Below are 27,151 nucleotides of genomic sequence, written 5' to 3'. Positions count from 1 at the left end.
CATCATCATCTTGAAACCAGGCACCACTCCTATAGCCAAACAGCCCTACAAGAAGCCGCCGCATGAACTCATTGAGCTTAAGGAGGAAATCGACAAGTCTCTACGAAGTGGTTGCATTCGCCCAAGTTGCTCTCCTTGGGGAACACCTTCTCTCTTTGTCAAGAAGAAGGATGGGACAAACCGATTGGTCCAAGACTATTGCCCTATTAACCAAGCTACCATTCAGAACAAATATCCTCTTCCTCGAATCAATGATTTGTATGATCAACTGGCTGGTTCGTCAGTGTTCTGTAAACTCGACTTGAGGTTGGGTTACCACCAGATCTGTGTTCGTGAAGAAGATATCCCAAAGACCACATTTGTGACTCGCTATGGTTCATACGAGTACACCGTCATGTCTTTTGGATTAACCAATGCTCCAGCCACCTTCTCTTGTTTGATGAACTATATATTTATGGAATACCTCGACAAGTTTGTCGTGGTTTATCTGGATGATATCCTTGTATATTCCAAGAATGAAGAAGAACATGCTGAACATCTTCATCTTGTTCTGGAAAAATTTAGAGAGCATCAACTCTATGTCAAGTTCTCCAAGTGTGAATTCTGGCTTCCCGAAGTAACCTATCTTCGGCATGTCATCTCCAAGGATGGTATCGCCGTCAACCCCGAGCGAGTTCAGGCTATTCTCAATTGGACTCCTCCGAAGAATGTCAAGCAAGTCAGTAGTTTTCTCGGACTCGCCAGCTATTGTCGTCGATTCATCGAGAACTTCTCCAAGATTGCTAGACCTCTGACTAACCTACTTCATAAGGGTGTCAAGTTTGAGTGGACAGAAAAGTGTCAGGAAAGTTTCCAGGCGCTCAAAGACAAGCTGACCTCTGCCCCGGTGCTTGCTCCTCCAGATACTAAGAAGGACTTCGTAATTTATTGTGATGCTTCACGTCAAGGCTTAGGCGCTATACTAATGCAGGAGCGTAAAGTGACTGCTTATGCCTCTCGTCAATTGCGCCCTCACAAAGAGAACTATCCAGTTCATGACCTCGAGCTTGCTGCTTTTATCCATGCACTAAAACAGTGGCGACATTACCTTCTCGGTAATCATTGCGAGATCTTCACCGACCATCAAAGTCTGAAGTATCTATTTACTCAACCAGACCTGAACCTCCGTCAACAGAGATGGATGGAGACTGTAGCAGATTTTAACTTGGGTATCTCCTATACTCCAGTCAAGGCTAATGTATTGGCTGATGCCTTGAGCCGCAAATCTTACTGCAACCACCTCCAGGATCACAAGGTTCAACCCTCGCTTGTTGAAGAATTCAGAAAGCTGAACCTCCATATTGTTCCTCCTGGTGCACTCGCTCCCCCTCCCCCAGGGTTCCAAAAATGAACCTCCATGTTGTTTCCCAGGGTTCTCTCAATACCCTGGTTGCTAGACCAGATCTTGTGGACACCATCAAATGGATACAGAAATGTGACGATGAAGTCGAGAAGATCAAACGCTATCTCGCAGAAGGAAATCCCTCATTCTTCACTATTGCTGATGATGTCACCTTGTACTTCAAAGGCCGCCTAGTGGTTCCGAGTAAGAGGGAAAACCTGAATCTGACTCCAAGGGTTATGAAGGAAGCTCATGATACACCTTTGTCTATTCATCCCGGTAGCACCAAGATGTACCAAGACATTCGTCAGAGATTCTGGTGGTCTAATATGAAGCAAGACATTGCCCGTTATGTTGCTGAGTGTGACGTTTGCCATCGTATCAAAGCAGAACATCAAATGCCTGCTAGAACTCTGCAACCTATCTCTATTCCTTAATGGAAATGGGACCATGTTGAAATGGACTTCGTCACTGGTTCTCCCAAATCGCAGAAAGGCAATGCTGTTATTCTTGTCGTCATTGACCGGCTTTCTAAAGTTGCACATTTTTTCGCTGTCAAAGAAACGATCACTGATAGTCAGCTGGCAACCCTCTACATGTCCAGAATTGTCTCACTTCACGGTATTCCATTGGTAATCAGTTCAGACCGTGGTAGTTTATTCACTTCAAGATTTTGGGCAAGTTTCCAAGAAGCTATGGGGACTCATCTGTCTTTCAGCATTGCTTTTCATCCTCTCGCAAGGGCAAGTTGAACGTGTCAACCAAGTTCTCGAAGACATGCTTTGAGCTTGTGTTATTTCCTTTGGCAAGAAATGGGAGGAATCTCTCCCATATGCTGAGTTCTCTTATAATAATAGCTATCAAGCAAGTCTGAAGATGGCCCCCTTCAAAGTGTTATATGGACGAAAGTGCCGAACCCCTCTGAACTAGTCAGAAACTGGGGAACATCCACTCTTCGGTCCGGATATTATCCAACATGCCGAAGAACAAGTCAGCATTATTCTCGAGAATCTCAAGACTGCCCAGTCACGTCAGAAGAGTCAGTATGACCGTCATCATAAGAACATGGTCTATCAACCTGGCGAAAAGGCTTATCTTCGAGTCGCACCAATGAAGGGTGCTCACCGCTTCGGGATCAAGGCCAAGCTAGCTCCTCGCTATATTGGTCCTTTCACTATTCTGGAAAGGTGTGGAAAAGTGGCATATCAACTGGAGCTTCCGTCAAACCTTTCTCGGGTTCACGATGTGTTCCACATGTCACAACTCCGCCGCTGCTTCAAGGACCCAATCCGAGCGGTGGATCATGAAGTGCTCGAGTTAAAACAGGATCTCTCCTATAAAGAGCATTCGATCCGCATTCTCGACCAAGCTAAAAACCGCACACGTTAGAAGGCGATTAAGTTCCTCAAAGTCCAGTGGTCGCATCACTCTGAAGATGAAGCCACTTGGGAATGCGAGGATCGCCTGCGTGATGAATATCCCACACTGTTTTCTTCTACCTCCTAAATCTCGGGACGAGATTTCTTGTAGTGGAGAAGATTTTTAACGGCGATGCCATGTCACCTCTGTTACTGTTGCTAATCTTTCGTTAGTTCAAAACCGGTTCAAAAATCAAATTCAAAATAGGGCAAACAACAAAAGTTTCCAAACATTAAAACAAAAATGTTCGGAGTGTGCAAATAAATGCCTAGGTAATTATGGCTAAGGAACCGTGCTTTTATAAAAGGCCTAAATATTTAAAAGGGATTAAAATAAAAAAGAAATAAGATAAAAAGGAAAAACTAAAACTAACAACAACAAAATAAAAAGGGAACCTCCCCTCACGGCCCCCGAAGCCCTAATCCACACCCCGTCGCCCGACTCCCCCACTTCCCTCCCACGGCCACCGCACAACACCACCTCCGCCCTCCTTCTCCTTCCCCTGTTCCCGCTCGCCGACCGCGCCCGCGACCGCATGCACACGCGCGTGCCCCTCTGCCGCTCCCCATGCGCAGTCCTGCTTGCCGTCCCGCACCCGCGCGACCCCGCGCTCGCCTGCGGCCTCGACGGCCCCCGTTGCTGCTCTCTGCCGGTGACCTCGCCTTCGTGCGCGCCCGTGCATGGCCTCACCCCCGCTGCCGCTCCGTCCAGTTCCGCTCTGCCATGGCACCCGCTCGCCATCGGCACGCGCCCTGGTGGCCGTGCCGCTCGCTCCGGCCTCGCCTTTCCTCTCCGTGCGCCGCTCCAGCCATCCTCGCCTCCTCTGCACACCGCCCGCAGCCACCACCGCGGCTGCAGTGGCCACTGACCTCGCCGCGCCGCCTTGCTCCGGCTACGGTCATGGCCGCCAGCGTTGGCCCGCAGCGCCCGCTCGGGCAGTGCCCGAACCGCGCCTGGCGCCCGCCCCTGCGCCCGTTAGCCCGCCCGCTAAGGCCCCTGGCCTATGACACATGGGCCTCACCACCTGGAACGTTTTTTAATAAAGAAGTCAATAAATAAATAAATAAATAAATAATAAAATTAATTAATTAACTAATTAAAGAATTAATTAACTTAATTAATCCTGATTAGATTAACCTAATCACTAGTTAACTTAACTAAACCCTGATTAGCCTAATCTGTCAATGACAGGGGGGCCCACCCCCTGTTGACCATTCAAACATTAACTAGTCAACTGGGTCCCCCTGGCCCACATGTTATTGTGTACACAGGGCTGGGTACATTTAGCATTTACTATTTAATTTCAAATTAATAATAATTTAGAAAATGATTTAAAACTTTAAAAATTAATATAAAATAATTCATAACTCGGATGGAAAAACTTTGTACATGAAAGTTGCTCAGAACAACGAGACAAATCCGGATACGCTACCTGTTCGTCGGCCACGCGTCCCTAGCATAGTGAATCTGCAACATTTCACCCCCGGTTCATCTGTCCAAAAACAAAAACACCGGGGATACTTTCCCGGATGTTTTCCCCCTTCGTCGGTACCACCTACTGCCGCGTCAGGGCATGCCTAGCACCACTCATTGTCATGTCATGCATCATCATGCTTGTGTTTGCATTGTATTTATTGTTTCTTCCCCCTCTTCTCTCCGGTAGACTACAAGACCGACGCTGCTGCTGCCCAATTCGACTACGGAGTTGACGACCCCTCCTTCTTGCCAGAGCAACCAGCCAAGACCCCACTTGATCACCAGATATTGCCTATTCTACCCTCTATTGCTTGCATTAGAGTAGTATAGCCTGTTACTGTTTTCGGTTAATCCTATTTTGTTGCATAGCCTGTCATTGTTGCTACAGTTGTTGATACTTTACCTGCAATCCTAAATGCTTAGTATAGGATGCTAGTTTATCATCTATGGTCCTTCATTCTTGTCTGTCTGCCTTGCTATACTATCGGGCCGTGATCACTCGGGAGGTGATCACGAGTATATACTTACATACATACATACTATACAGATGGTGACTATACAGATGGTGACTAAAGTCGGGTCGGCTCGTTGAGTACCCGCGGTTGATTCACGGATTGGGGGCTGAAAGGACATACTTTCCCGACGGCCCTCTGAGTGGATCTTTATGGCGGAGCGACATGGCAGGATGAGACCACCTAGGTGAGAGGTGGGCCTGGCCCTGGTCAGTGTCCACGGTTACCTCAAAATAACACGCTTAACGAGATCTTGGTATTTGATCTGAGTCTGGCCACTAGCCTATAAGTACTAACCAACTACGCGGGAACAGCTATGGGCACTCGACGTTGTGGTACAGCCGAAGCCTTCTTGACGTCAGCGAATGAGCGACGCGCGCCGGGTTGGACTGGAATGCCTGCCCTTGTATAAGGGAGGCTAGGTCTGCTCACCGGCCGCGTACGCAACGGGCAGGTGTGCAATGGGCGATGGGCCCAGACCCCTCCACACATAGGATTTAGACCGGCGTGCTGACCTCTTTGTTGTGCCTAGGTAGGGCGGCGACGTGTTGATCTTCCGAGGCCGGGCATGACCCAGGAAAGTGTGTTCGGCCAGAGGGATCGAGCGTGTTGGGTTACGTGGTGCACCCCTGCAGGGAAGTTTATCTATTCGAATAGTTGTGTCCCTTGGTAAAAGGACGACCCGGAGTTGTACCTTGACCTTATGATAACTAGAACCGAATACTAAATAAAACACACCCAGACAAGTTCCAGAGACAACCCGGTGATCGCTTTCCCACAGGGCGACGAGGGGAGGATCGCCGGGTAGGATTATGCTATGCGATGCTACTTGGAGGACTTCAATCTACTCTCTTCTACATGCTGCAAGATGGAGGCTGCCAGAAGCGTAGTCTTCGATAGGGCTAGCTATCCCCCTCTTATTCTGGCATTCTGTAGTTCAGTCCATCGAGATTGCCTCTTTACACATATACCCATGCATATGTAGTGTCGATCCTTGCTTACAAGTAATTTGGATGAGTACTCACGGTTGCTTTGCTCCCTCTTTTCCCCCTTTATCCTCTTCTTCTCGGATGCCGCAACCAGACGTTGGAGCCCAGGAGCCAGACGACACCGTCGACGATGACTCCTACTACACTGGAGGTGCCTACTACTACGTGCAGGCCGCTGACGACGACCAGGAGTAGTTTAGGAGGATCCCAGGCAGGAGGCCTGCGCCTCTTTCGATCTGTATCCCAGTTTGTGCTAGCCATCTTATGGCAACTTGTTTAACTTATGTATGTACTCAGATATTGTTGTTTCCGCTAACTCGTTTATGTTCGACCACTTATATTCGAGCCCTCGAGGCCCCTGGCTTGTAATATGATGCTTGTATGACTTATTTTACTTTTAGAGTTGTGTTGTGATATCTTCCCGTGAGTCCCTGATCTTGATCGTACACATTTGCGTGCATGATTAGTGTAGATTGAATCGGGGCGTCACAGGAGGCGACCAAGAAGGGGAAACCCTCCCTTTCGGATGATTTTGAAGAGGATGCCGATGCCATCCCCGAGTGGCATCCCAGGCCGAAGCCCTTGGCCGGATCGTAAGTATCCGAAGACACTGTACATATATCCAAATTTATGCCTTGTTATTTTAACATACTGAATTGTGTATTGCAGTCCGGCTCGTGATCTTCCTCTGTGTTCGTCGTCATCTGGGAACTCGCTAGGGCCAAACGCAATGGAGAGCAATTCGCCTCCGCAGGTATCCCCACCCACCGCTATAGACAACACCGAAGTGTTGTCCCGAAGAACCTCTCCAAGTCACAGGGAGGTGCGGGAGGCCGTGAAGGTGGCGATAGAGGGTAATACCTCTGTCGCTGAAGAGAGGGGGAAATTGACCCCCACAGAGACCGGCGATGGGGGCCATTGTCGGTGTCAAAACCGGCGGATCTCGGGTAGGGGGTCCCGAACTGTGCGTCTAGGCGGATGGTAACAGGAGACAAGGGACACGATGTTTTTACCCAGGTTCGGGCCCTCTCGATGGAGGTAAAACCCTACTCCTGCTTGATTGATATTGATGATATGGGTAGTACAAGAGTGGATCTACCACGAGATCAAGGAGGCTAAACCCTAGAAGCTAGCCTATGGTATGATTGTTGTAATGGTTGTGTTGTCCTACGGACTAAAACCCTCCGGTTTATATAGACACCGGAGAGGGCTAGGGTTACACAGAGTCAGCTACAATGGTAGGAGATCTACATATCCGTATCGCCAAGCTTGCCTTTCACGCCAAGGAAAGTCCCATCCGGACACGGGACGAAGTCTTCAATCTTGTATCTTCATAGTCTTGGAGTCCGGCTGACGATGATAGTCCGGCTGTCCGGACACCCCCTAGTCCAGGACTCCCTCAGTAGCCCCTGAACCAGGCTTCAATGACGATGAGTCCGGCGCGCATATTGTTCGGCATTGCAAGGCGGGTTCCACCTCCGAATAATTCATAGAAGATTGTGGACACCAGGATAGTGTCCTGCTCTGCAAAATAATTTCCACATTCCACCGTAGAGAGTATAATATGTACACAAGTTCAATCTGCTGACATTTTTCATGGCATGACGCCATACCACCACCAAGCCTTTACTTGAATCGTTTTTTATTATACCACCTCAGCGCGTTTAGCGAAGCGGTTTCCTTGGCACGTCTTGTCGAAGCAGAGATCGTGTTCCCCTTATTCCGGGATTCCCATCAATACGGACGTGGGTAACCCAACCGCGCCATTGATGGTGGCGCTTGGGAGATAAGCGAGTTTTACCAGGCCGGTGGGGACGCATAGTCTTCGTCCGCCTATATATAAGGGGATAAGGATCCACCCTTTCACCTACACCTTCTTCCTCCTTTGCTTATCCATCTCTGCGCACTCGAGCTCCAGCGCCCAAGTCCGCACATCTCGTCTCAACCTCCTCCAGTCATGTCCAGAGCGGGAGGCAAGTGGTTGGCCTCTTCTGTTACGGAGGAGCACATCGCAAAGCTGCGCGGCGCCGGATATCTTTCCAGCGACATCGCGCACCGGTTGCTCGACGAGGGGCAGCTCATCCCCACCCCCAGGCCCCATGAGAGGGTTGTATTCCTTCCCCACTTCCTCCGCGGACTGGGCTTCCCACTTCATCCCTTCATACGGGGGCTCATGTTCTACTACGGCCTGGACTTCCACGATCTGGCGCCAAACTTCATCCTCAACATCTCGGCATTTATCGTCGTGTGTGAGGCCTTTCTCTGCATCCGGCCCCACTTTGGCTTGTGGCTCAATACCTTCAACGTCAAGCCAAAGGTAGTGAAGGGCGTCCAAGCGGAGTGAGGAGGCGCCATGGTGGGCAAGATTCCCAACGTCCTCTGGTTCGAGGGCGCCTTTGTGGAAACCATCAAAGGGTGGCAATCGGGGTGGCTCTATATCACCGAACCGCGGGACCCTAAATGGGCAGCGGCCCCCGAGTTCAGATCTGGTGCCCCTATGCAGCTCACCTCCTGGAAAAATAAGGGCTTGCTATGGGGCAGTTCGGAGGAGCTGACCGGACTCCAGTCCTGTCTCCAGACCTTGGTGAACAAGAAGCTCAAGCTTGTCAACGTGATCCAGGTCATGCTCATCTGCCAGATTCTCCCCTGCCAACAACGGGCCTTCAATTTATGGGAGTTCGATCCGGCACAGCACCAGGCCTTGAGCGGGCTCTTCGACACGACGTATGAAGCTGCCTGGAGGGTGCTGTTCAAGGGCGGAGAAGCCCCCGCATCCGCGACGGAAGACCGCGGATTCAGCACCAAGCGCCCGGCCGGTGAGGTAAGCTTTGTTATCCTCTATGGGACATTTATTTTCTATCAGAGTTTGACTCTATGTGGGATCTAAAACTCCCAATGCCTTTGACAGGACTGGCAGAGGACGTCGGACAGGTAGACTGTCCGGCTCCCCTACCCGAAGAACCAGCGGACGCCCGTTTAATGGGGCTGCTGGTCCCGACACTTTATGTGGTGCCGGAGAAGAAGGCCAAGAAGAAGGCCACGGGAACTCGAAGAAGTTCCCGGCGCCAGGTGATATCGGACTCATCGTCCGATGGCTCCGAGGCAGACTCCTCCCCCGAAGACGAGGAGGAGAAAGAGGACTCTCTCCCCGAGGAGGGAGAGACGAAGAGGAAGGCCTCCCCAACGGGGGAAGCCGAAGGGTCCAAGAGGGGACGGACTATTCCCCCAGACAGCTCCACCAACGCCAACGTTGGCGACGAAGAGTGGCCCTCAAGGGCCAGGCCTCCGGCAAGATCGTAAGTATCCGGATTCCTGAATGATTTATAATTTCTCCTTTGTGTCACATAGTGTCCTTCTAATGCCGCACACTACCTGTAGTTCGGCCGATGATGATCTCCCTGCTTCATTGAGCGGGTCGCTGGTTCCGTCGGATGTAGATTCCATCCCGACTGCCTCCACCCCTCGCCACGCTGAAGATGCCGAGGTGGGATCCCAGGAGGGGATCCATCAGGAGGAGGCTCCGGAGGTGCCACAAGGCAGCCTCCCGGACTTTGCACCGGACTCCATGCCGGAACCCGAAGTGGTTCCAGAGCCCGGCAGGCGGCCCCTTCGTAAGAAGGGCAAGACCGTGACACCGGCAGCCTCCGTCGAACCGGAGGCGCCGGACAACTTGTTGGAGGCGCTCAATGGCGCTTCCATCGAGGAAGAACACCTCACTATCATGAGTGCGGTGATTCAGAAGGTTCGATGTTCCAAGAGCGGGCTGACCGAAGCCTGCAGTAGCCTTCTAACAGGCTTTGAGGTAAGAAGTTTAAAATATGTAATGTAATACCGCATAGACAGTAGCCCCTGATGCTTGGTTTGCAGGCTGCGCTGCTGACCTCTGCCGCACTGATCTAAAAAATACAAACGCAGGAGTGCTAAAAAATCATGTCAATATGGGTTTGCAGGCTGCGCTGCTGACCTCTGCCGCACTGATTGCGGAGGTCGGTGCTTTGAAGCAGGACCTCGAGCGGTCCGAGCAAGAGCTCGGCCTTGACAAGAAGCAGCTCGAGGATAAAGAAGGTGAGTAACACCACTTTTAAATTTGTACCTTACAGAAAAGGATTTTGGTTGCAATGGAAATAACAAGGATAACGTGGGTACAGCAGGGGCCACGAACGAGGTGGCAACCCTGAAGGAGGCCGTGTCCGCGGCCGAACGCAATGCGGTCGCGGAACGAGCAGAGCGAGAGAAGCAGGTGGGGCGGGTGGCGGAGGTGCGGCAAGAGCTCCAGGCTCTCATGGAAAAGCATGAGAGTTTGGAGCGCGACTCGAAGACTCGAGAGTCCGAGCTTGCCTCGGCTCTTGAAAGTGCCAAAGCCGCTAAGGCCAAGGCCCGTAAGGCCCTCCAGGAGACTGAGGATGTGAAGAAAATAGCGGTGGGTAAGGCATTTTTCATGCAAAGCAAGCATGTTAATGTAAACTACCTGACACTTACCCGAATTCGGAGCTCTCCAGGGGCATTTGCAGATCTGCCTCGCAGCGTGTTCGATGCCGCCGCATTCTACCGAGCCGAGGAGGGGAGCTCAACGGAGAAGGTCTTCTGGTCTCAGTACGCTGAGGCCGGACATACGGTGCCCCCTAGCGACCAGCTGAAGCAGCTGGTCGAGCTCCACAAGGTAGCCGAGCAGGCCATGAAGGGCCTCATAGTCCGGCTGTGGCCTGGAGAGGCCATGCCTGGGAGCTACTTCGGCCTCGTGCGGCGGCTGGTGGATGCATGCCCCTGGGTGGAGGTCATCAAGCGCTCCGCCTGTATTGAAGGTGCCCGTCGGGCCCTTGCCCGCGCAAAGGTGCATTGGGGCAGGCTGGATGCGGAGAGGCTTATCACTGACGCGCCGCCAGCGGGCAAGGAGTATCGTACGCCCAAGATGTACTATAAGACTGTCCTGAAGGGTGCCCGCAAGATTGCGGAAGAGTGCCCCAGAGATGTAATTATTGATTAAACTCGCGATGTGTTATCCTGTGCGCTGAAAACTTTGTTCATATGCGCTAAGCAACGCTTATTGATTTAAAATATTACCTTCTGTGCGGCCGTTTATAAAATCTGAGAGATGGCAAGTCGTCGGCTTCAGCCCCCATGCCACGAGTGCTGGGGTGTTCGGGATAAACTTGAGCGCTCTTGTTCCCATTTTTGGGTCTATCTACGGAGGCGCTCAACTCAACGAACAAGGCAACCGGACTTATAATGCTTGAACACTCTCACTTAGCCATAGAATTCTATAATTTTAAATTTCGGCGAAGCCCCTAGTATTCGGAAGACCGAGTTCGGGGCGCTATCCACGCCTTGGCCGGACATTATCCGGTTCTTCGCTCGAAGCGGCATAAGTCTTTAGGGACTCGAAAAGACCTCTCGAACAGCGACCAGTCTCTCGCCTTATCATGACAGTCAGTTTTAGCTTTCTCCACTGAGGCGCTCGCCCAGCTCAACCGGGGCGCAATCGCAGTCGTTCTCCCAGTGCTACCTTAGCCGACAGAACGGAACATAAGGTACCAAAATATGGGAGCCGGGCAAACCCAACTATTGACCCAAGACATGATTCGGAGCCGATTCATATAATGCTATAAGTTCGGGGTGCCGCACTTGTGAAAGTGTTCGGACTTATCACACCATAATGAGGGGAACATAAGCCCCTGGTGTATTCGGCCGTACCAAAGTATACGGGTGCGAGATGTCATTAATGAACATATATGTAAAGTAATGCAATTATAGGTAAAAAGTGCTGCATTGTTTATTCGAGGAATTCTGCCATGAGTGCAGAATGATACAAATAGTGCGGTAAGCAAGGGATTGGACTAATTAAACATGTCCCCCTCCAGGGGTGGGCTGCGGACTGGTGTATTTAACAAATTTAATGCTCATAATGGAGACCACCTGAGTGTTCGTCGCAGCCTTTGTCCCTCCCTGGCTGTTGCATCGTGAGTTCGGCAGGTTCGCCACCGGACAGGGCCTCTGGTGAATGGAGTCCTGTGTATAAAAAGAAGGAAAAAAAAGAGCGACACACTTGGGAGCCCCTGGTGTGGTTGAGCCGCACTCTGGGCCTGTTGTGGTCGTGCCCCTCCCCCTATTCCCATGGTATCTCCAGAGCGTAATGATGTACGCGAAGAGCTGGTCTTGCAATCATGCGAGGGCTGGGGTTGGGGCCGCATTGCTACACGTGCTCGGAACGTGCCAGGTGGTCTTGATTGATGTTGCTCCGGGCGCGTTTGGCCGTGTCCGGTCGTTTAACGGCCGGACTCGAAAATTGCCTTAAAAGGCTGCTCTGTACTTCTGCCGCGAGAGCCGCTGTGTGTTCCTTCGTTCGGAGGGAGTGTTCCGTATTTCCGTTGACCGTGATGACTCCACGAGGGCCTGGCATCTTGAGCTTGAGGTATGCATAATGCGGCACCGCGTTGAACTTTGTGAACGCGGTTCGTCCGAGCAGAGCGTGATAGCCGCTGCGGAACGGGACTATGTCGAAGATTAACTCCTCGATTCGGAAATTATCCGGGGATCCGAAGACCACTTCCAGTGTGACTGAGCCTGTACAATTGGCCTCAACACCTGGTATGACGCCTTTGAAGGTCGTCTTTGTAGGTTTAATCCTTGAGGGGTCTATGCCCATCTTGCGCACTGTATCCTGATAAAGCAGGTTTAGGCTACTGCCGCCGTCCATCAGGACTCTCGTGAGGTGAAATCCATCGACGATTGGGTCTAAAACCAATGCGGCGAATCCGCCATGGCGGATAATGGTTGGGTGGTCTCTTCGATCGAAAGTGATCGGGCAAGAGGACCATGGATTGAACTTCGGGGCGACTGGCTCCATCGCATATACGTCCCTAAGTGCACGCTTCCGCTCCCTCTTGGGTATATGGGTTGCGTATATCATGTTTACCGTCCGCACTTGTGGGGGGAAGCCCTTCTGTCCTCTACTGTTCGGCGGCCGGGTCTCTTCCTCGTCATCGCTGTGCAGCCCCTTGTCATTGTTTTCGGCAATTAACTTGCATGCCTGCTTGAATACCCAACAATCTCTGTTGGTGTGATTGGCTGGCTTTTTGGGTGTGCCATGTATCTGGCAAGAGTAGTCGAGTATTCGGTCCAAATTGGACGGACCCGGAGTGGTTCTTTTGAATGGCTTCTTCCGCTGACCGGGTTTAGAGCCTCTGAATCCGGCGTTGACTGCCGTATCTTCGTTGTTATCGCCACTAACGCGGCGTTTGCTTTTGTTTCGACGCGACCTGCCATTGTGGTTCTTAGTATCTGGACTGCCAGCATTTTTGCTGAGGTTGTTGCTGCGAGCTAGCCAGCTGTCCTCTCCCGCACAGAAGCGGGTCATGAGTGATGTGAGGGCTGCCATAGATTTCGGCTTTTCCTGTCCTAGGTGCCGGGCTAGCCACTCATCGCGGATGTTATGTTTGAAGGCTGCGAGGGCCTCTGCATCCGGACTGTCGACGATTTGATTTTTCTTTGTTAAGAACCGTGTCCAGAATTGTCTGGCCGATTCGTCTGGCTACTGAATTATGTGGCTTAGGTCATCGGCGTCTGGTGGTCGCACATATGTGCCCTGGAAGTTGTCGAGGAATGCGGCTTCCAGGTCCTCCCAACACCCAATTGACTCTGCGGGCAGGCTGTTAAGCCAATGCCGAGCTGGTCCTTTAAGCTTGAGCGGGAGATATTTGATGGCATGGAGATCGTCGCCGCGGGCCATATGGATATGAAGGAGATAATCCTCGATCCAAACCGCGGGGTCTGTTGTGCCATCGTAGGATTCAATGTTAACGGGTTTAAACCCTTCAGGGATTTGACGATCCATTACTTCGTCTGTGAAGCATAGTGGGTGTGCGGCGCCTCTATATTGAGCAATATCATGACGTAGCTCAAGAGAGCGTTGTCTGCTGTGTTCGGCCCGGCCGGAGTTGCTGTATCCGGCGCGACGGTATTCGTCGTGGGTCGTGGGGTGCCCGCATGATCCATAGATAGATCTGGATTGTCTTGCCTTGTTCTCCAATATATCCCGCAAGTCCGGCGCGTTCCCCCGTGGCTTCGTACTTTTTGAGCGGTGCCGGGGTACGGTCCTGGTGGAGGGCCTAGATGCCTCTCTATCGTGGCCACGAAGTGGTCGGTCTGCCGTATTGTGCGCTGGTGATGAAGTTTGTATGCTTCCTCCTCTAGTCGGGGGAGCAACTTGCGCTTTGGGTAGCTTTTGGAGGGGCATTCGAGTTCATACTCTTCGGCCGCGAGGACCTCGGTCCATCTGTCGGCTAGCAGGTCTTGATCAGCTTGAAGCTGTTGCTGCTTTTTCTTTAGGCTATTTGCCGTCGCCATTAGCCTGCGTTTGAAACGCTCTTGTTCGACGAGATCCTCAGGCACGACAAATTCGTCGTCGTCGAGGCTTGCCTCGTCTCCGGAGGGAGGTATGTAACTATCATCCTCGACCTCTTCGTCTGCCGCTCTCTCGTGAGGGCTGGCTTCTGCGTCCTCCTGCGCTGAATCTTGCTGGAGGGGGTTGTCTTCGGCACTTTCTAGGGTGTTATTATCTCCTGTGCCGGAATCTCCATTCTTGTTGTGGCGGGATTTAGAGCGGCGCCGCTGACGTCGGCGCTTGGGCTGTTTCTTTAAGGAATCAGCCTCCGCTGCTTCTTCGCCGTCCCCATCCTTTGGGGTGTCCACCATGTATATGTCATATGACGAGGTGGTTTTCCAGTGCCCTGTAGGCGCTGGTTCTTGATCGTCTCCGGCATCGTCGTCCATACCGTTGATGTCTTCGGAGTCGTAGTCTAGCATGTCGGTTAGATCGTCGACAGTGGCTACAAAGTGGGTGGTGGGTGGGTTTTGAATTTCTTCGTCGTCCGCATCCCAACCATCCTGGCCGCAGTCCGGCCAGGGCTCTCCTGATAGCGAGAGATGCTTTAGCGAATTTAGGATGTCGCCAAAGGGTGAGTGTTGAAAGATGTCCGCAGCGGTGAACTCCATGATCGGCGCCCAATCGGATTCGATTGGCAGGGGCGCAGGAGGTTCGGAGTCCGGCAGGGAGTCCGGCACCTCGGAGCCACGGGCTTTATAGGGGACAAGGTCGGTATTCGGCTCCATCGCCATAGCGGTTGCAGCTCCCGAGGCGGTGTCCAGCCACCCGTCCTCGATCTGCGCGATCGGCTCCGAACTATGGGTCGGAGCGGATTCGTGTGCGGCCTCCAAGGTACTGTCTGGCGGCAGAGTTGGATCATGCCCATCGTGACAGTGCGGCACGCTCGGCTGCGGCTTGGATCCATCGAAGATCAAGTCTCCGCGGATGTCTGCCGTGAAGTTTAGGCTTCCAAACCTGACCTGATGGCCAGGGGCGTAGCTTTCGATCTGCTTCAGATGGCCAAGCGAATTGGCCTGCAGTGCGAAGCCGCCGAATATGAAGATTTGTCCGGGGAGAAAAGTCTCACCCTGGACGGCGTTGTTGTTGATTGAAGAAACCATCAAGCCTATCGGTGACGACACAGAGGAACTCTCAATGAAAGCACCAATGTCGGTGTCAAAACCGGCGGATCTCGGGTAGGGGGTCCCGAACTGTGCGTCTAGGCGGATGGTAATAGGAGACAAGGGACACGATGTTTTTACCCAGGTTCGGGCCCTCTCGATGGAGGTAAAACCCTACTCCTGCTTGATTGATATTGATGATATGAGTAGTACAAGAGTGGATCTACCACGAGATCAAGGAGGCTAAACCCTAGAAGCTAGCCTATGGTATGATTGTTGTAATGGTTGTGTTGTCCTACGGACTAAAACCCTCCGGTTTATATAGACATCGGAGAGGGCTAGGGTTACACAGAGTCGGCTACAATGGTAGGAGATCTACATATCCGTATCGCCAAGCTTGCCTTCCACGCCAAGGAAAGTCCCATCTGGACACGGGACGAAGTCTTCAATCTTGTATCTTCATAGTCTTGGAGTCCGGCTGACGATGATAGTCCGGCTGTCCGGACACCCCCTAGTCCAGGACTCCCTCAGCCATGCTCAATTCGGCCCCAACCCAATATTATTCCAGAGACCCATGCGACTCTAGAATCGGGCCAGCAACCTCCTTCGAGAGAAGGGGGCACGTCATCTCCACCACGTCCTCTATCAATCCGGAGGCGCCGGACACTCTGGTGGAAGCGCTTCAGAGTGCTTCCATTGTGGAGGAACACCGTTCCCTTATGGGTACGGTGGTTGCAAAGGTTCGATCTGCTAAGAGCGGATTGAACGAAGCTTATACCAGTCTTTTAATAGGCTTTGAGGTATGTGACATAATATAATTTTTGGCTATTTGCAAAAGGAATGCCTGTGTATAGATAGTAGCCCCTGAGACTCTGTTTGGCGTTCGCGAAGAAAGGCCGAACAGAGGATCGAATAATACTTCACAGGAACTTACATATATGTCTCCTTGGATGAACAAGCTGCAAAGCTAGCAACAACCTCGCATGCTGCCGAAGTCTCCAAACTAAAGCGGAAGTTGGAGGCAAAACAAGGTATGCGATACCGAAGCATATCTGAAATGATATGAGTTCCAATTTTTTATCTAAATGAGCTTTATGATTACGCTCATAGGTGACACGTCTGAGGTCGAGGCCCTCAAGAGTGCTCTGGCCGAGGCCAAGAAGGAGGTGGACAAGGAGTGAGCCACCCGCCGGAAACATGAAGCAAGGTTGGATGAAGTCCAACAAGAGCTCACGGATGCTATTAGCAAATGTGAGTCTTTGGAGAGCAAGGTGTTGGATCGAGACTCTGAACTTGCTACGGCGCTCCAAAGTGCGAAGGAGGCCCGGGTTGAGGCCCAAGCCGCCTGTCAAGAGATCCAAGAAGCCAAGCAGATCGTGGCGGGTAAGGCCTTTAATATGCAGAGCAAATTCGTAAGGAGAAAGTACACCTTACTGACACACATTTGGAGTTCTCCAGGAGCCTTCACGGACCTGCCCCGAAGTATTGCAGATGCTGTAGATTTCTTCCGAGCCGAAGAGGGAAGCTCAACAGAGAAGTTGTTCTGGTCGCTGTACCTTGCACCAGAGCATCCTGTGCCCCTCAGTGATCAGCTGAAACAGTTGACTGAGCTACATAGGGTGGCCGAACTGGCCATGAAGGATGTCATAGTCTGTCTTTGGCCAGCCGAACCCATACCTAGTAGCTACTTTGCGCTTGTAAAGCGACTAGTCAATGCCTGCCCAGGGCTTGATGCTATAAAGCGGTCAGTCTGCATCGAAGGTGCCTAGATGGCCTTCGCCCGTGTCAAGGTGCAGTGGGCGAAGATGAATGCCACCAGTCTTGCAACCGAGGGACCGCCCGCGGGCAAGGAGCATCGTACGCCGGAGAAATATTTCAACGACGCCCTTGAAGGATCCCGCATTATAGAGGGCCTGTGTTCGAAGGACATCATTTTTGAATGAATGTATCTGTGCTGCCCAAACTTTGTATAATGAAAACAAGGTGTTTGTATAATTTTAGTCTTGTTTCATCTGAAATTATTTATCCTCCACTGCGGCCATTTATTGAATCTGAGAGTGGCCTGTCGTCGGCTTCAGCCCCTCACGTAGATACTACGGGGGTGTTCGAAACAGCACAAAAACACACTTAACCCAATGACTTGGTCCTTAAAGGAGGTGCTAGTGCGTCGAACCAAGCAATCAGACTATGCGGCTTTATCACTCTCACTTATCCATAGGAGTTTGACAATAAGATTGTAGGCGCAGCCCCTAGTATTGTTTGCTGATCCGAACTTGGGTGCTATAGACACCTGACCAGGTAAAAACCAGTCCTTCGTGTGACATAGAAAAAATTGCAAGAGATTTATACTGAGTCACCGAATAGATGACCAGCTCTCGCCGCATCATGACAGTCAGTTTTCGGATTTCTCTACTGAGGTGTTTATCCAGCTAACCAGAAACACAATCGTAGTAGTCCTCACTTTACTTCCTTAGCCAAACAATCGGAACATAAGGAAGTAACCACAGGAGCCGGGCAACCCAACTATTGACCCAAGCATGATTCAGAGCCGATACATATAATGCTAGATTCGGGACGCCAAATTGCACTGTAAAAGTTTTCGGACTTTATGGTATATTTAAGAAATGTACGTGGCTGAATGGAGCCCCTGGTGATTTAGGTCGTGCCAAGGTGTACATGAAAATCAAACGAAAGAGAAGAAGGAATACATATTAGGAAATAAGCCAGTATCGAATAGTTTTGGCGAAAAAACTGTTTCCATTATAGTCTGATTGATACGTCAAAACATATTTGTACAAATAATGCTATAAGCATTAAGGCTATTTTACATGCCGGGCGAAAGAGAAAGCTGCGTACATGTGCTAAAAAGGGGAAGAGGTGATCTTGAAAGATCCTTTAGGTACTCTGCCGTACATCTGCGTTACTTTTCGCCTTGGTGTGTGATCCTTTGAGAGGATTAATGAATAGGTTTTCATAAGGGGCCGGAAAAAGGGCCCTTGGTACCATAAAAAGGTGATGTAGGTTGTAGGGAGCCTAAAAAAATGAAGTTAAGAAAAGGGTAGATATGGGGGTCCAGGTATGGTCGAGCCGTATTGTGGACTTTATCCATGATATGCCTCCATCGTCGCCATGGTATCTTTAGTGTGTAGTTATGTGCACGCGGTACATACGCTGCAGTTCGGTTGGGGCTGAGACAGAGGACGAATTGCTAATCGAGCTCCAGACGAGCTGTACTATCACTCTGCGGGGTAGTCCAAACTCGTTTCACAGGGTCCGGTGGCTTGACTGCCGATGTGGAGTTTGGTTTGGTAAGGCCGACCCGCACTTCCGCTGCGAGGGCCGCGGTGTGTTCCTCAGTACGGAGGGAGTGATCCATGTTTCCATGGACTGTTATGACACCCGTGGTCCTGGCATTTTGAGTTTTAGGTAAGCATAGTGCGGGACCATATTGAAGCGGGCAAACGCAGTTCGTCCGAGCAATGCATGATAGCCACTGCGGAAAGGGACGATGTCGAAGATCAAGTCTTCACTTCGGAAGTTATCCGGCGAACCGAAGACGACATCCAATGCGATTGAGCCCGTGCAGTGGGCCTCTACATGAGATATTACTCCTTTAAAGGTAGTTTTGGTGGGTTTGATTCTTGACGAGTCAATACCCATTTTTCGGACTGTGTCTTGATAGAGCAGGTTAAGACTGCTGCCGCCATCCATGAGGACTCTTGTGAGGTGGAATCCATCGATAATTGGGTCGAGGACCAATGCGGCTGAGCCTCCATGACTGATACTGGTCGGATGGTCCCTATGATCAAAAGTGATCAGACATGCGGACCATGGGTTGAATTTTGGGGTGACTAGCTCTATCGCATAAACGTCCCTTAACGCGCGCTTGCGCTCCCTCTTGGGGATGTGAGTAACATATATCATGTTCACCGTTTTGACCTCGGGGGGAAATTTCTTCTGTCCCCCTGTGTTCGGTGGGCGAGGCTCATCCTCGTCATCCTCGCTGGGTGACCCTTTCCCCGCATGCTCGGTGTTTAACTTACCTGTTGTTTAAAGACCCAACAACTTCTGTTGGTATGGTTGGCAGGCTTGTCAGGGGTGCCGTGAATCTGGCAAGGTCGATCGAGTATTCGGTCTAGGCTAGATGAACCGTCTTTGTTTCTTTTGAATGGCCTCTTCCGCTGACCGGGCTTGGAGCCACTAAATCTGACGTTTACCGCCGTGTCTTCGGTAGAGTCAGTGTTGTGCCGACGCTTGTTTTTGTTGCACCGGGGCCCGCCGTTTCTGTTCCTGGCTTCAGAAGTGCCAGGGTCACTGGTACTGTTGCTGCTACGGGCTAGCCAGCTATCCTCGCTCACGCAAAAGCGGGTCATGAGTGATGTTAGGGCTTCCATGGACTTCTACTTTTCTTGGCCGAGGTATCGGGCGAGCCATTCATCGTGAATGCTGTGTTTAAAGGCTGCTAGAGCCTCGGCGTCCGGACAATCAATAATTTGGTTCTTTTTTATTAGGGAGCGGGTCCAGAATTTTCTGGATGACTCTCCGGGCTGCTGGACTATGTGACTGAGGTCATTGGCGTCCGGAGGCCGGATATAAGTGCCCTGGAAGTTGTCTCTAAAGGCATCCTCCAGGTCTTCCCAGCTTCCAATAGAGTTTTCTGCGAGGCTGTTTAACCAGTGCCGAGCTGGTCCGTTAAGTTTGAGAGGGAGGTATTTGATGGCATGTAGATCGTCACCGCGAGCCATGTGAATGTGGAGAAGAAAAATCTTCAGTCCATACTGCAGGATATGTTGTGCCATTGTATGATTTGATGTTCACGGGTTTAAACCCTTCTGGGAACTGGTGCTCCATTACCTCATCAGTGAAGCATAGGGGGTGTGTGACGCCTCTATATCAGGCCACGTCACGACGCAATTCGGATGGAGTCCTATGCAGTTTTCAGCCTGGGTGAAGTTGTGCTTGTTGCGCCAGGCTTGATGGCCGTCTTCTCGTGCTGGGGCACGCCCCCTTGATCCATATATTTTGATCTGGTCTGACCGGCTCTATTGGCCAGGTCCTGTCGTAGGTCGTAAGTATATCCTGCAGCTGCTGTCTCTCTGCCTTTATGGCGGGGTGGTGCAGGCCGGTGTTCGGCTTGAGATACCGCTCTGTCCCGGCCACGTGGTGGTCGGCCAGGTTCGTCGACAGCGTTACGCATGGGCGGTATAGGCTCTAGAGCCTCGTCATCAAATTGGGGTAGCAGCTTGCGTTCGAGGCCGTATTCCTCAGCTGCCAGGACATCAATCCATCTGTCATTGAGCAGATCCTGATCAGCTTGAAGCTGCTGCGCTTCTTTTTTAGGCTTCTTGAAGTGGCTATTAGCCGGCGCTTAAAGCGTTCTTGTTCGAGGGGTTCCTCTGGCATGATGAATTCTTTGTCGCCGAGGCTCTCGTCCTCTTCGGAGGTCGGTAAGTAGTTACTATCCTTCGAGCCCTCGTTCCCGATGGGATCGCCGGGGTTGACTTGCCCATCCTTCCAATCATCATGCTCAGATGTTGGTTCGATAGGGGCTTCTTGGTCTTCAGCGTTATCCAGAGTATTGTTGTCTCCGGTGCTGGTATTGCTATCTTTTTCGCGACGTGATTTAGAGCGGCGCCGCTGACGTCGATGCTTTGGTGGTGCCATGGGAGGCTTGTCCTCGACTGGATCCTTCCCACCTTCGCCGTCATCCTCTTTGGTGTGTCCACCATATACACGTCATATGTGGAAGTAGTCGTCCAGCGTCTGGTAAACGGCGGGTTCTGGCTTTGTTCTTCTCCGGCATCGTCGTCCATGCCATCGATGTCTTCAGAAGCATAATCAAGCATGTCGGTTAGGTCCTCGACAGTGGCTATGAAGTGGGTGGTGGGTGGGACATAAAATTCCCCGCTCTTAGCCCCTGGTGTGGGCAGGGCGTAATTTGGCAGCGATCCTTCTGTAATGGCGAGATATCGCATTAAGTCCAGGTCCTCGTTTAAGAGTGAGGTTTGGACAGGGCAGCGAGAGTCCGTGGAGCAGGGGGACAGGAGTTCCCTGGCCGATCTCGTATAACACGGACCTCAAGAGTTTGGATCGGGTGTTCAGGGGTGAATCCGGCCTCATGTTGATGAAGGGAGCCTAGTATGACCCCGCGCCCGCCGGTGAAACGACCCCCTCCGTATGTTCGGTATTGAGCTCTATGGCTGCGGAGAGTCCAGTGGGCTCTAAATTCCTGTCTTCGGACTCGGTGAGGTGTTCCGGATCTAAGGCCGGAGCTGCGGTTGAGGCCGCAAACCCTTGGAAGATCAAGTCTCCTCGAATATCGGCGACATAGTTTAAGTTTCCAAAACTGACATGATGACCAGGGGCGTAGCTGTCGATCTGCTCCAGATGGCCAATCGAATTGGCACGCAGTGCGAAGCCACCGAATACAAAGATCTGATCAGGGAGAAAATTCTCCCTCAAGGCGGTATTGTCGTGGATGATCGATGGAGCCATCGAGCGTTCTGGTGACGACAGTGGAACTCTCAATGAAAGCACCAATGTTGGTGTCAAAACCGGCAGATCTCGGGTAGGGGGTCCCGAACTGTGTGTCTAAGGATCGAAGGTAACAGGAGGCAGGGGACACGATATTTACCCAGGTTCGGGCCCTCTTAATAGAGGTAATACCCTACTTCTTACTTGATTGACTTTGATGAGTATAGGGGTTACAAGAGTTGATCTACCTCGAGATTGTAATGGCTAAACCCTAGATGCCTAGCCTGTATGATTGTGATTGCCTCTAAGGACCAACCCCTCTGGTTTATATAGGCACCGGAGGGGACTAAGGTTGTACAGAGTCGGTTTAGAGAGGAAGGAAACTATACATCCAGACGCCAAGCTTGCCATCCACGCCAAGGAGAGTCCCGTCCGGACACAGGAGAAGGCCTTCTATCTTGTATCTTCACGGACCATCAGTCCGGCCCATGTCACATAGGCCGGCTCCCCGAGGACCCCATAGTCCAGGACTCCCTCAGATATCGGATCCGAACTCGCACCCGATAGTTTAACGGCGATCCGTTACGAAGCTGCCACGAGCCGATTACCCTTGACGAAACACTTCCCATGACGCCATGACACACCATTTTCTGTCATGAAAGTGCACACTTCCATGATGGAAAAGTGATTATTATCATGGAACACATCTCCGACAACACATATATTACTATCTTGATTCTGTCATAAAACCGCCACAGATGTACATCCTACTATGACAACCATGTATCAATACAGATGTGTCCTTTTTTTATAGTGTTGTATGCCACGCGCTCACCGAGGCTGCCATGCCTTGCCAATGTGTGGGGCCATCATGGTGATGCCTAACATCCGGGGCTTCATGATGGAGCTAAGGCTGCTTCTTGGCAGGATCTTAAACAATGATGCATGCAGGACAAGTGTGGAGCTAAGAACACACACAATCCTTTCATATTTTCTTAGTGTTTTAACCCTGCATCTCCCGTTAGGGCAATTTCCCTAGCCATTTCAGTAGAACAGAGGAATTCCATTAGCCTGCCACAAAAACACTTGCTACACAGTCACACACGGCCGATGGCTTTTCGGTCTAATTTCCCTAGCCATTTCAGTAGAACAGAGGAATTCCATTAGCCTGCCACAAAAACACTTGCTACACAGTCACACACGGCCGATGGCTTTTCGGTCCTTCGTAGAGAGAACGATATTAGGCTTTTGTTATAAAGAATCAACATTGTCTAGCATAATTTTTTCTGGCATACCAGGACACCAGGGTACATCTGTGAGTTTATAATTTACATTGGCACATGAACAAAATAATTCTTGTAGAAGGTCGTGGTACTTTGCAGTTGGGCGCATGATGCTCTCGGCTTGCCGTGTGGCGGCTTGGTGAGGCCACCGGATTAGATGGTGTGCATTGGTGTGAGGTCAAGACACATTATCAAACTAGTAGGTGTAGTAATATAGATCGCTACAAAGATGACTTTGAATTGATTCATGTATTTATTTTGTCAGACTCTATTGAATAATATAATAAAAATGGTTTTGTGCATCGCTCGATGCAGAGGCTAGGAATTATCCTCCTTTCTGGAAAAATAGTGTTGCAGTAGAGCAACCTTGCCTTGAACGACATCTCTCCATCTTGCAGTGAAACCATCTTACAGAATGTGTATCACTTATGCAGAGTGACCTCTCTTAAAAAATAGATCCCTTTATATATGCCTTTAGGCGTGAGGCATGAATCAATCTGCAACTGAACTTGTTAAATAGACACTCCAGGACCATCCTGCACGGAGACAGTGGACGAGATGACCGGGTGATCGGCATCGGCGTTCCTCGCATAGAACGCCGGCTTGGACGGGGCACTGAGAGAGACGGTTTCGCCTCCGAGCATCATGACCACCGACGACATCACCGGCCGATCCGCCGGGTTCCCCTGAACGCACAGAAGCCCTACGTGGACGCACCTCCGGACGTCGCTCTCCGAGAAGCTGCTGCTGATGCTCGGGTCCACCGTAGTCAACACTGTTCCGGCCGTCCAGTGCTCCCATATCTGCGCCATTCGCAGCAGTCATGAGCCAAACATTCTTTCTGATGCATACATATATATTCAGAGGTAACCAAGCAACAGCACGTACCGTAGTCAAGAGATCTTCAGACTGCTGGGAGTTGTAGCAGTCGTTGTTCTTCCTCCCCGTCACGATCTCCAGCACCATGACCCCGAAGCTGAACGCGTCCGACTTCACGGAGTAGTTCCCGCGCATCACGTACTCCGGCGCCATGTACCCGCTGGAACAACAGGGTGGTAATCCAGTCAGTTTCTCTGCACGGTGGGACGACTACTGCTGCCTGAACTCGAAGAATATGTATGATATGGTACTGACTATGTTCCGATGACACGGCTGGTGACGGCCTGCGTCTGGTCTCGCCCGAAGAGCCTGGCGAGGCCGAAGTCCGAGATCTTGGGGTTCATGTTGGTGTCAAGCAAGATGTTGCTGGCTTTGAGGTCACGGTGGACGACTTTGAGCTGGGAGTCTTCGTGGAGGTACTGCAGGCCTCGAGCAATCCCGTTTATGATCTTGTACCTCTTTCCCCAGTCGAGCTGCTCGCGCTTCTCCGTGTCTACGACATGTTCAGCAACTAGGAGTGGTCAGTGTATGCAAATACGTAATGGTACCACGAGTTGCAGAGAACATGGAGATAGGAACTGAAACAAATGACACAATGAAATTCTGTCAGTACCGAATAGAATCTTATCGAGGCTCCGGTTCGGGACGAACTCATAGACGAGCAGCCTCTCCTGCTGCTCCAGGCAGACGCCGACAAGCCTGACCAGGTTCTTGTGCTTAAGCTTGGCAACCAAGGCGAGCTCATTCTTCAGCTCCTCCACTCCTTGTGTTGAGCTCTTGGACAGTCTCTTCACTGCTATTTCTTCGCCGTCCGGGAGAGTACCCTGCGCAGATCGTATCGAACCAAGACGAGCTCACTTACCAAATTTTTTGATGTATTTTACTACAATTTTTCTTCAAGATATGTCTGCTTGGTACCTTGTACACCGCACCGAATCCGCCTTCGCCAAGCTTGTTGGCTTCCGCAAAATCCCCGGTTGCAGCTCGTAAAGTTGAGATGTCGATCAACATCGAGTCCACACTTTCAATGTCCTTGGCTTCGGCAGAATAACCTCCATCTGTTTAGACATCAATGTCATTTGTCAGCGCCAGGGACTCCTTGTGTCATTCTAGGCCCCACCAATTCAACAATTTGGGAAAGAAATTTGCAGGGCATACATGACTGGTTTGCTTCTGCCAGTGGGCGCCGCCTCCAGAGAAGGAAGCAGAGGACAAGGTTTATGGCTGCTGCGCTAGGAAGAAGAACTATGAGAACCATGCCAGGAACACTGTACTTTCTCCCTGTGAATTAACCAATTCAAGAGGACAAATATCCGGTCAGATGAGATCTTTGCAAATTTGAACTGAAAAAACATAGCTGGACTTTCACGAGGACAAGTATCAGGTCAGATGAGATTTGCACGTAATTAATACTGTGGAAACACACACACACACACACACACACACACGAAATGAGCTATCCATAAATTTTATTTCAAATACGAAAGTAGTCATTTTTATTTCATTGTGGCCTATCACACTTGTGATCTGGATTGCGTTTGTGATTGCAATAAATGAGTTATACATAATATTTTTAGTTGAAGATATCCATATTGAATTTTTTTTGAGGTCGATCAACAGAAGGGGAAGCCTTGCCCTGACCCTCGCGTCGCCCGAGCCGGGCGACTCCGGGGGAACCTTGCTCGCCGGCGGCCCGCCCCATCCCCCCCTCCCCCTCCCCCCGCATCGCCCTCGCCGGAGGATGATGATGACAAATAAATATGCATGGCAATAAATAATACTACCTATAATATTAAACTATAATAATATGCACTACGGATGCAGTATTATACATAAATATCATAAACTCTTCATTACGACCAGCCTATTCTCCATTAAGACCAGTATGAACAGTGTATCCAAACAACGTGCGACTCGGGTATTTTGATTTCAATGTGGAAGTGGTGTACAGCTATGCTGGCTTTTCGCAACAAACGCAAGTTGTGATGGATCGGTGCTGTGTTGTCACTGTCAATTCCCACAGTGGCCCAAAAACTTTGACTCACCTTCTCCGGCCGCCGCCGCTTGTGGCGTCAAAACGTTGGGCACCACAGCCGGCGCCGACGCCGGTGCGCCCGAGCTGGCCGACGTTCCTGCCAGCCGCACCATCACCGGGCCATTAAAGAAGGGCGTTGTTTCGTAGCGGTAGCTGCACCTCATCCCAAGAATCCTGGCTCCAATAGCGTCCGTGAACACAGGCTCCCATGTCTTGATGTTCACGGTGAGGCAGTCCCGGCACCGCGCCGGCGTCAGGTCAGGCGTGCACTGCGCCCAGGCGTACACCTTGGGGAGCTCCTGGTCGAAGTCGGCCTCCCCGGACGCATACAGCCGCGTGGAGTTGGTGACGGCGTAGCTCACGGTGGCGTTCAAGAGCGCGGCCACGACGCGCTGGAACCGGGCCGGCTCCGCCGTGGCGTTGACGTTGTTGCGGAGCGGGATCGTCGGGTTGTAGGTGGTGTCGTCGTCGGGGCGGGACCGGATGTTGGAGTAGTGGAGCACGCAGGAGTCGTAGTAGATGGTGCTGTCCCTGCTGTAGGGGCACGCGTTGGGCAGGTCCTGGAAGGCCTGGTCGAGGCAGGTGAGGCAGTAGGAGGCGTTGGCGTCGCCGCGGCAGAGTGCCAGGGCCCAGACTTGCTGCGGAACGGCGCCGACCAGGGCGGTGGCGAACACGTCCGGCGACCGGGAGGCGTTCCTCGGAAGCGTGGCTCCGATGCGGTTGATGTTGGCCAGGTACTGGCTCTTGGCCGTGTAGGTGCTGCGGCCGCAAATTGTCCATGGGTATACTGCCGCGGCGGGGGAAGCCAGCAGTGCGACGGCGACGATGGCCACGGACAGGACACGGTGGTGAGCCATGCTACCACAGATGGTGGAACGGGGAAGTTGGTGCTAGCTTTTGTAGGCCGAATTAAATTTGACCGTCGTACACGGCAATGACTTAGCAATTGGAAAAGCAAGTACTTGTCCGTGCTCACCATTTGTTTTGTGTATGGATGCCATGTTGATATAACGGTCTTTGAGCTCGCGACTGATCAATGCTCATTCAGTTTAACTTCTTTTGAAAATAAAATAATCCGGATTCTGCATTAACCATCTGTATTAAAAGTGCGACATGTTCAAAAGATCATTCACAAGTCCAAAAAAACAAAGAGAAAAATACCACAACTGATAAAAAAATATTGCATGGCTGCTCCCTCCCTCCACGTGCTCTGCACACGC

At 51.3% G+C, this 27,151-nt stretch overlaps 1 protein-coding gene across 1 annotated transcript; it reads right to left on the bottom strand.

Moving 5' to 3' along the window:
- Positions 1-23,045: 23,045 nt before the first annotated feature.
- On the bottom strand, positions 23,046-26,886 carry LOC123041168 (cysteine-rich receptor-like protein kinase 6). The gene is made up of 7 exons (XM_044463855.1): positions 25,942-26,886; positions 25,055-25,177; positions 24,815-24,954; positions 24,510-24,720; positions 24,152-24,389; positions 23,906-24,056; positions 23,046-23,820 (listed from the first exon to the last, which is right to left on the bottom strand). The coding sequence occupies exons 1-7, from the start codon at positions 26,786-26,788 to the stop codon at positions 23,530-23,532; spliced, it is 2,001 nt and encodes a 666-aa protein (XP_044319790.1). The 5' UTR covers positions 26,789-26,886; the 3' UTR covers positions 23,046-23,529.
- Between the last annotated feature and the right edge of the window lie 265 nt (positions 26,887-27,151).

The sequence above is a fragment of the Triticum aestivum genome, chromosome 2B, assembly GCF_018294505.1.
Source record: "Triticum aestivum cultivar Chinese Spring chromosome 2B, IWGSC CS RefSeq v2.1, whole genome shotgun sequence".
In the NCBI taxonomy this organism is placed as follows: Eukaryota; Viridiplantae; Streptophyta; class Magnoliopsida; order Poales; family Poaceae; genus Triticum; species Triticum aestivum.
Note: the sequence above shows the minus strand (reverse complement) of the source record. Positions and strands in the feature narration are given on the sequence as shown.

What these genes read in the sequence shown, in the direction of transcription:
- LOC123041168 (XM_044463855.1), bottom strand. Translation starts at nt 26,788, where the DNA reads ATGGCTCACCACCGTGTCCTGTCCGTGGCCATCGTCGCCGTCGCACTG. An exon ending in GGCAGAAGCAAACCAGTCAT is followed by an intron (nt 24,955 to 25,054) that starts GTATGCCCTGCA and finishes ATGTCTAAACAG; the next exon opens with ATGGAGGTTATTCTGCCGAA. An exon ending in GATTCGGTGCGGTGTACAAG is followed by an intron (nt 24,721 to 24,814) that starts GTACCAAGCAGA and finishes CGATCTGCGCAG; the next exon opens with GGTACTCTCCCGGACGGCGA.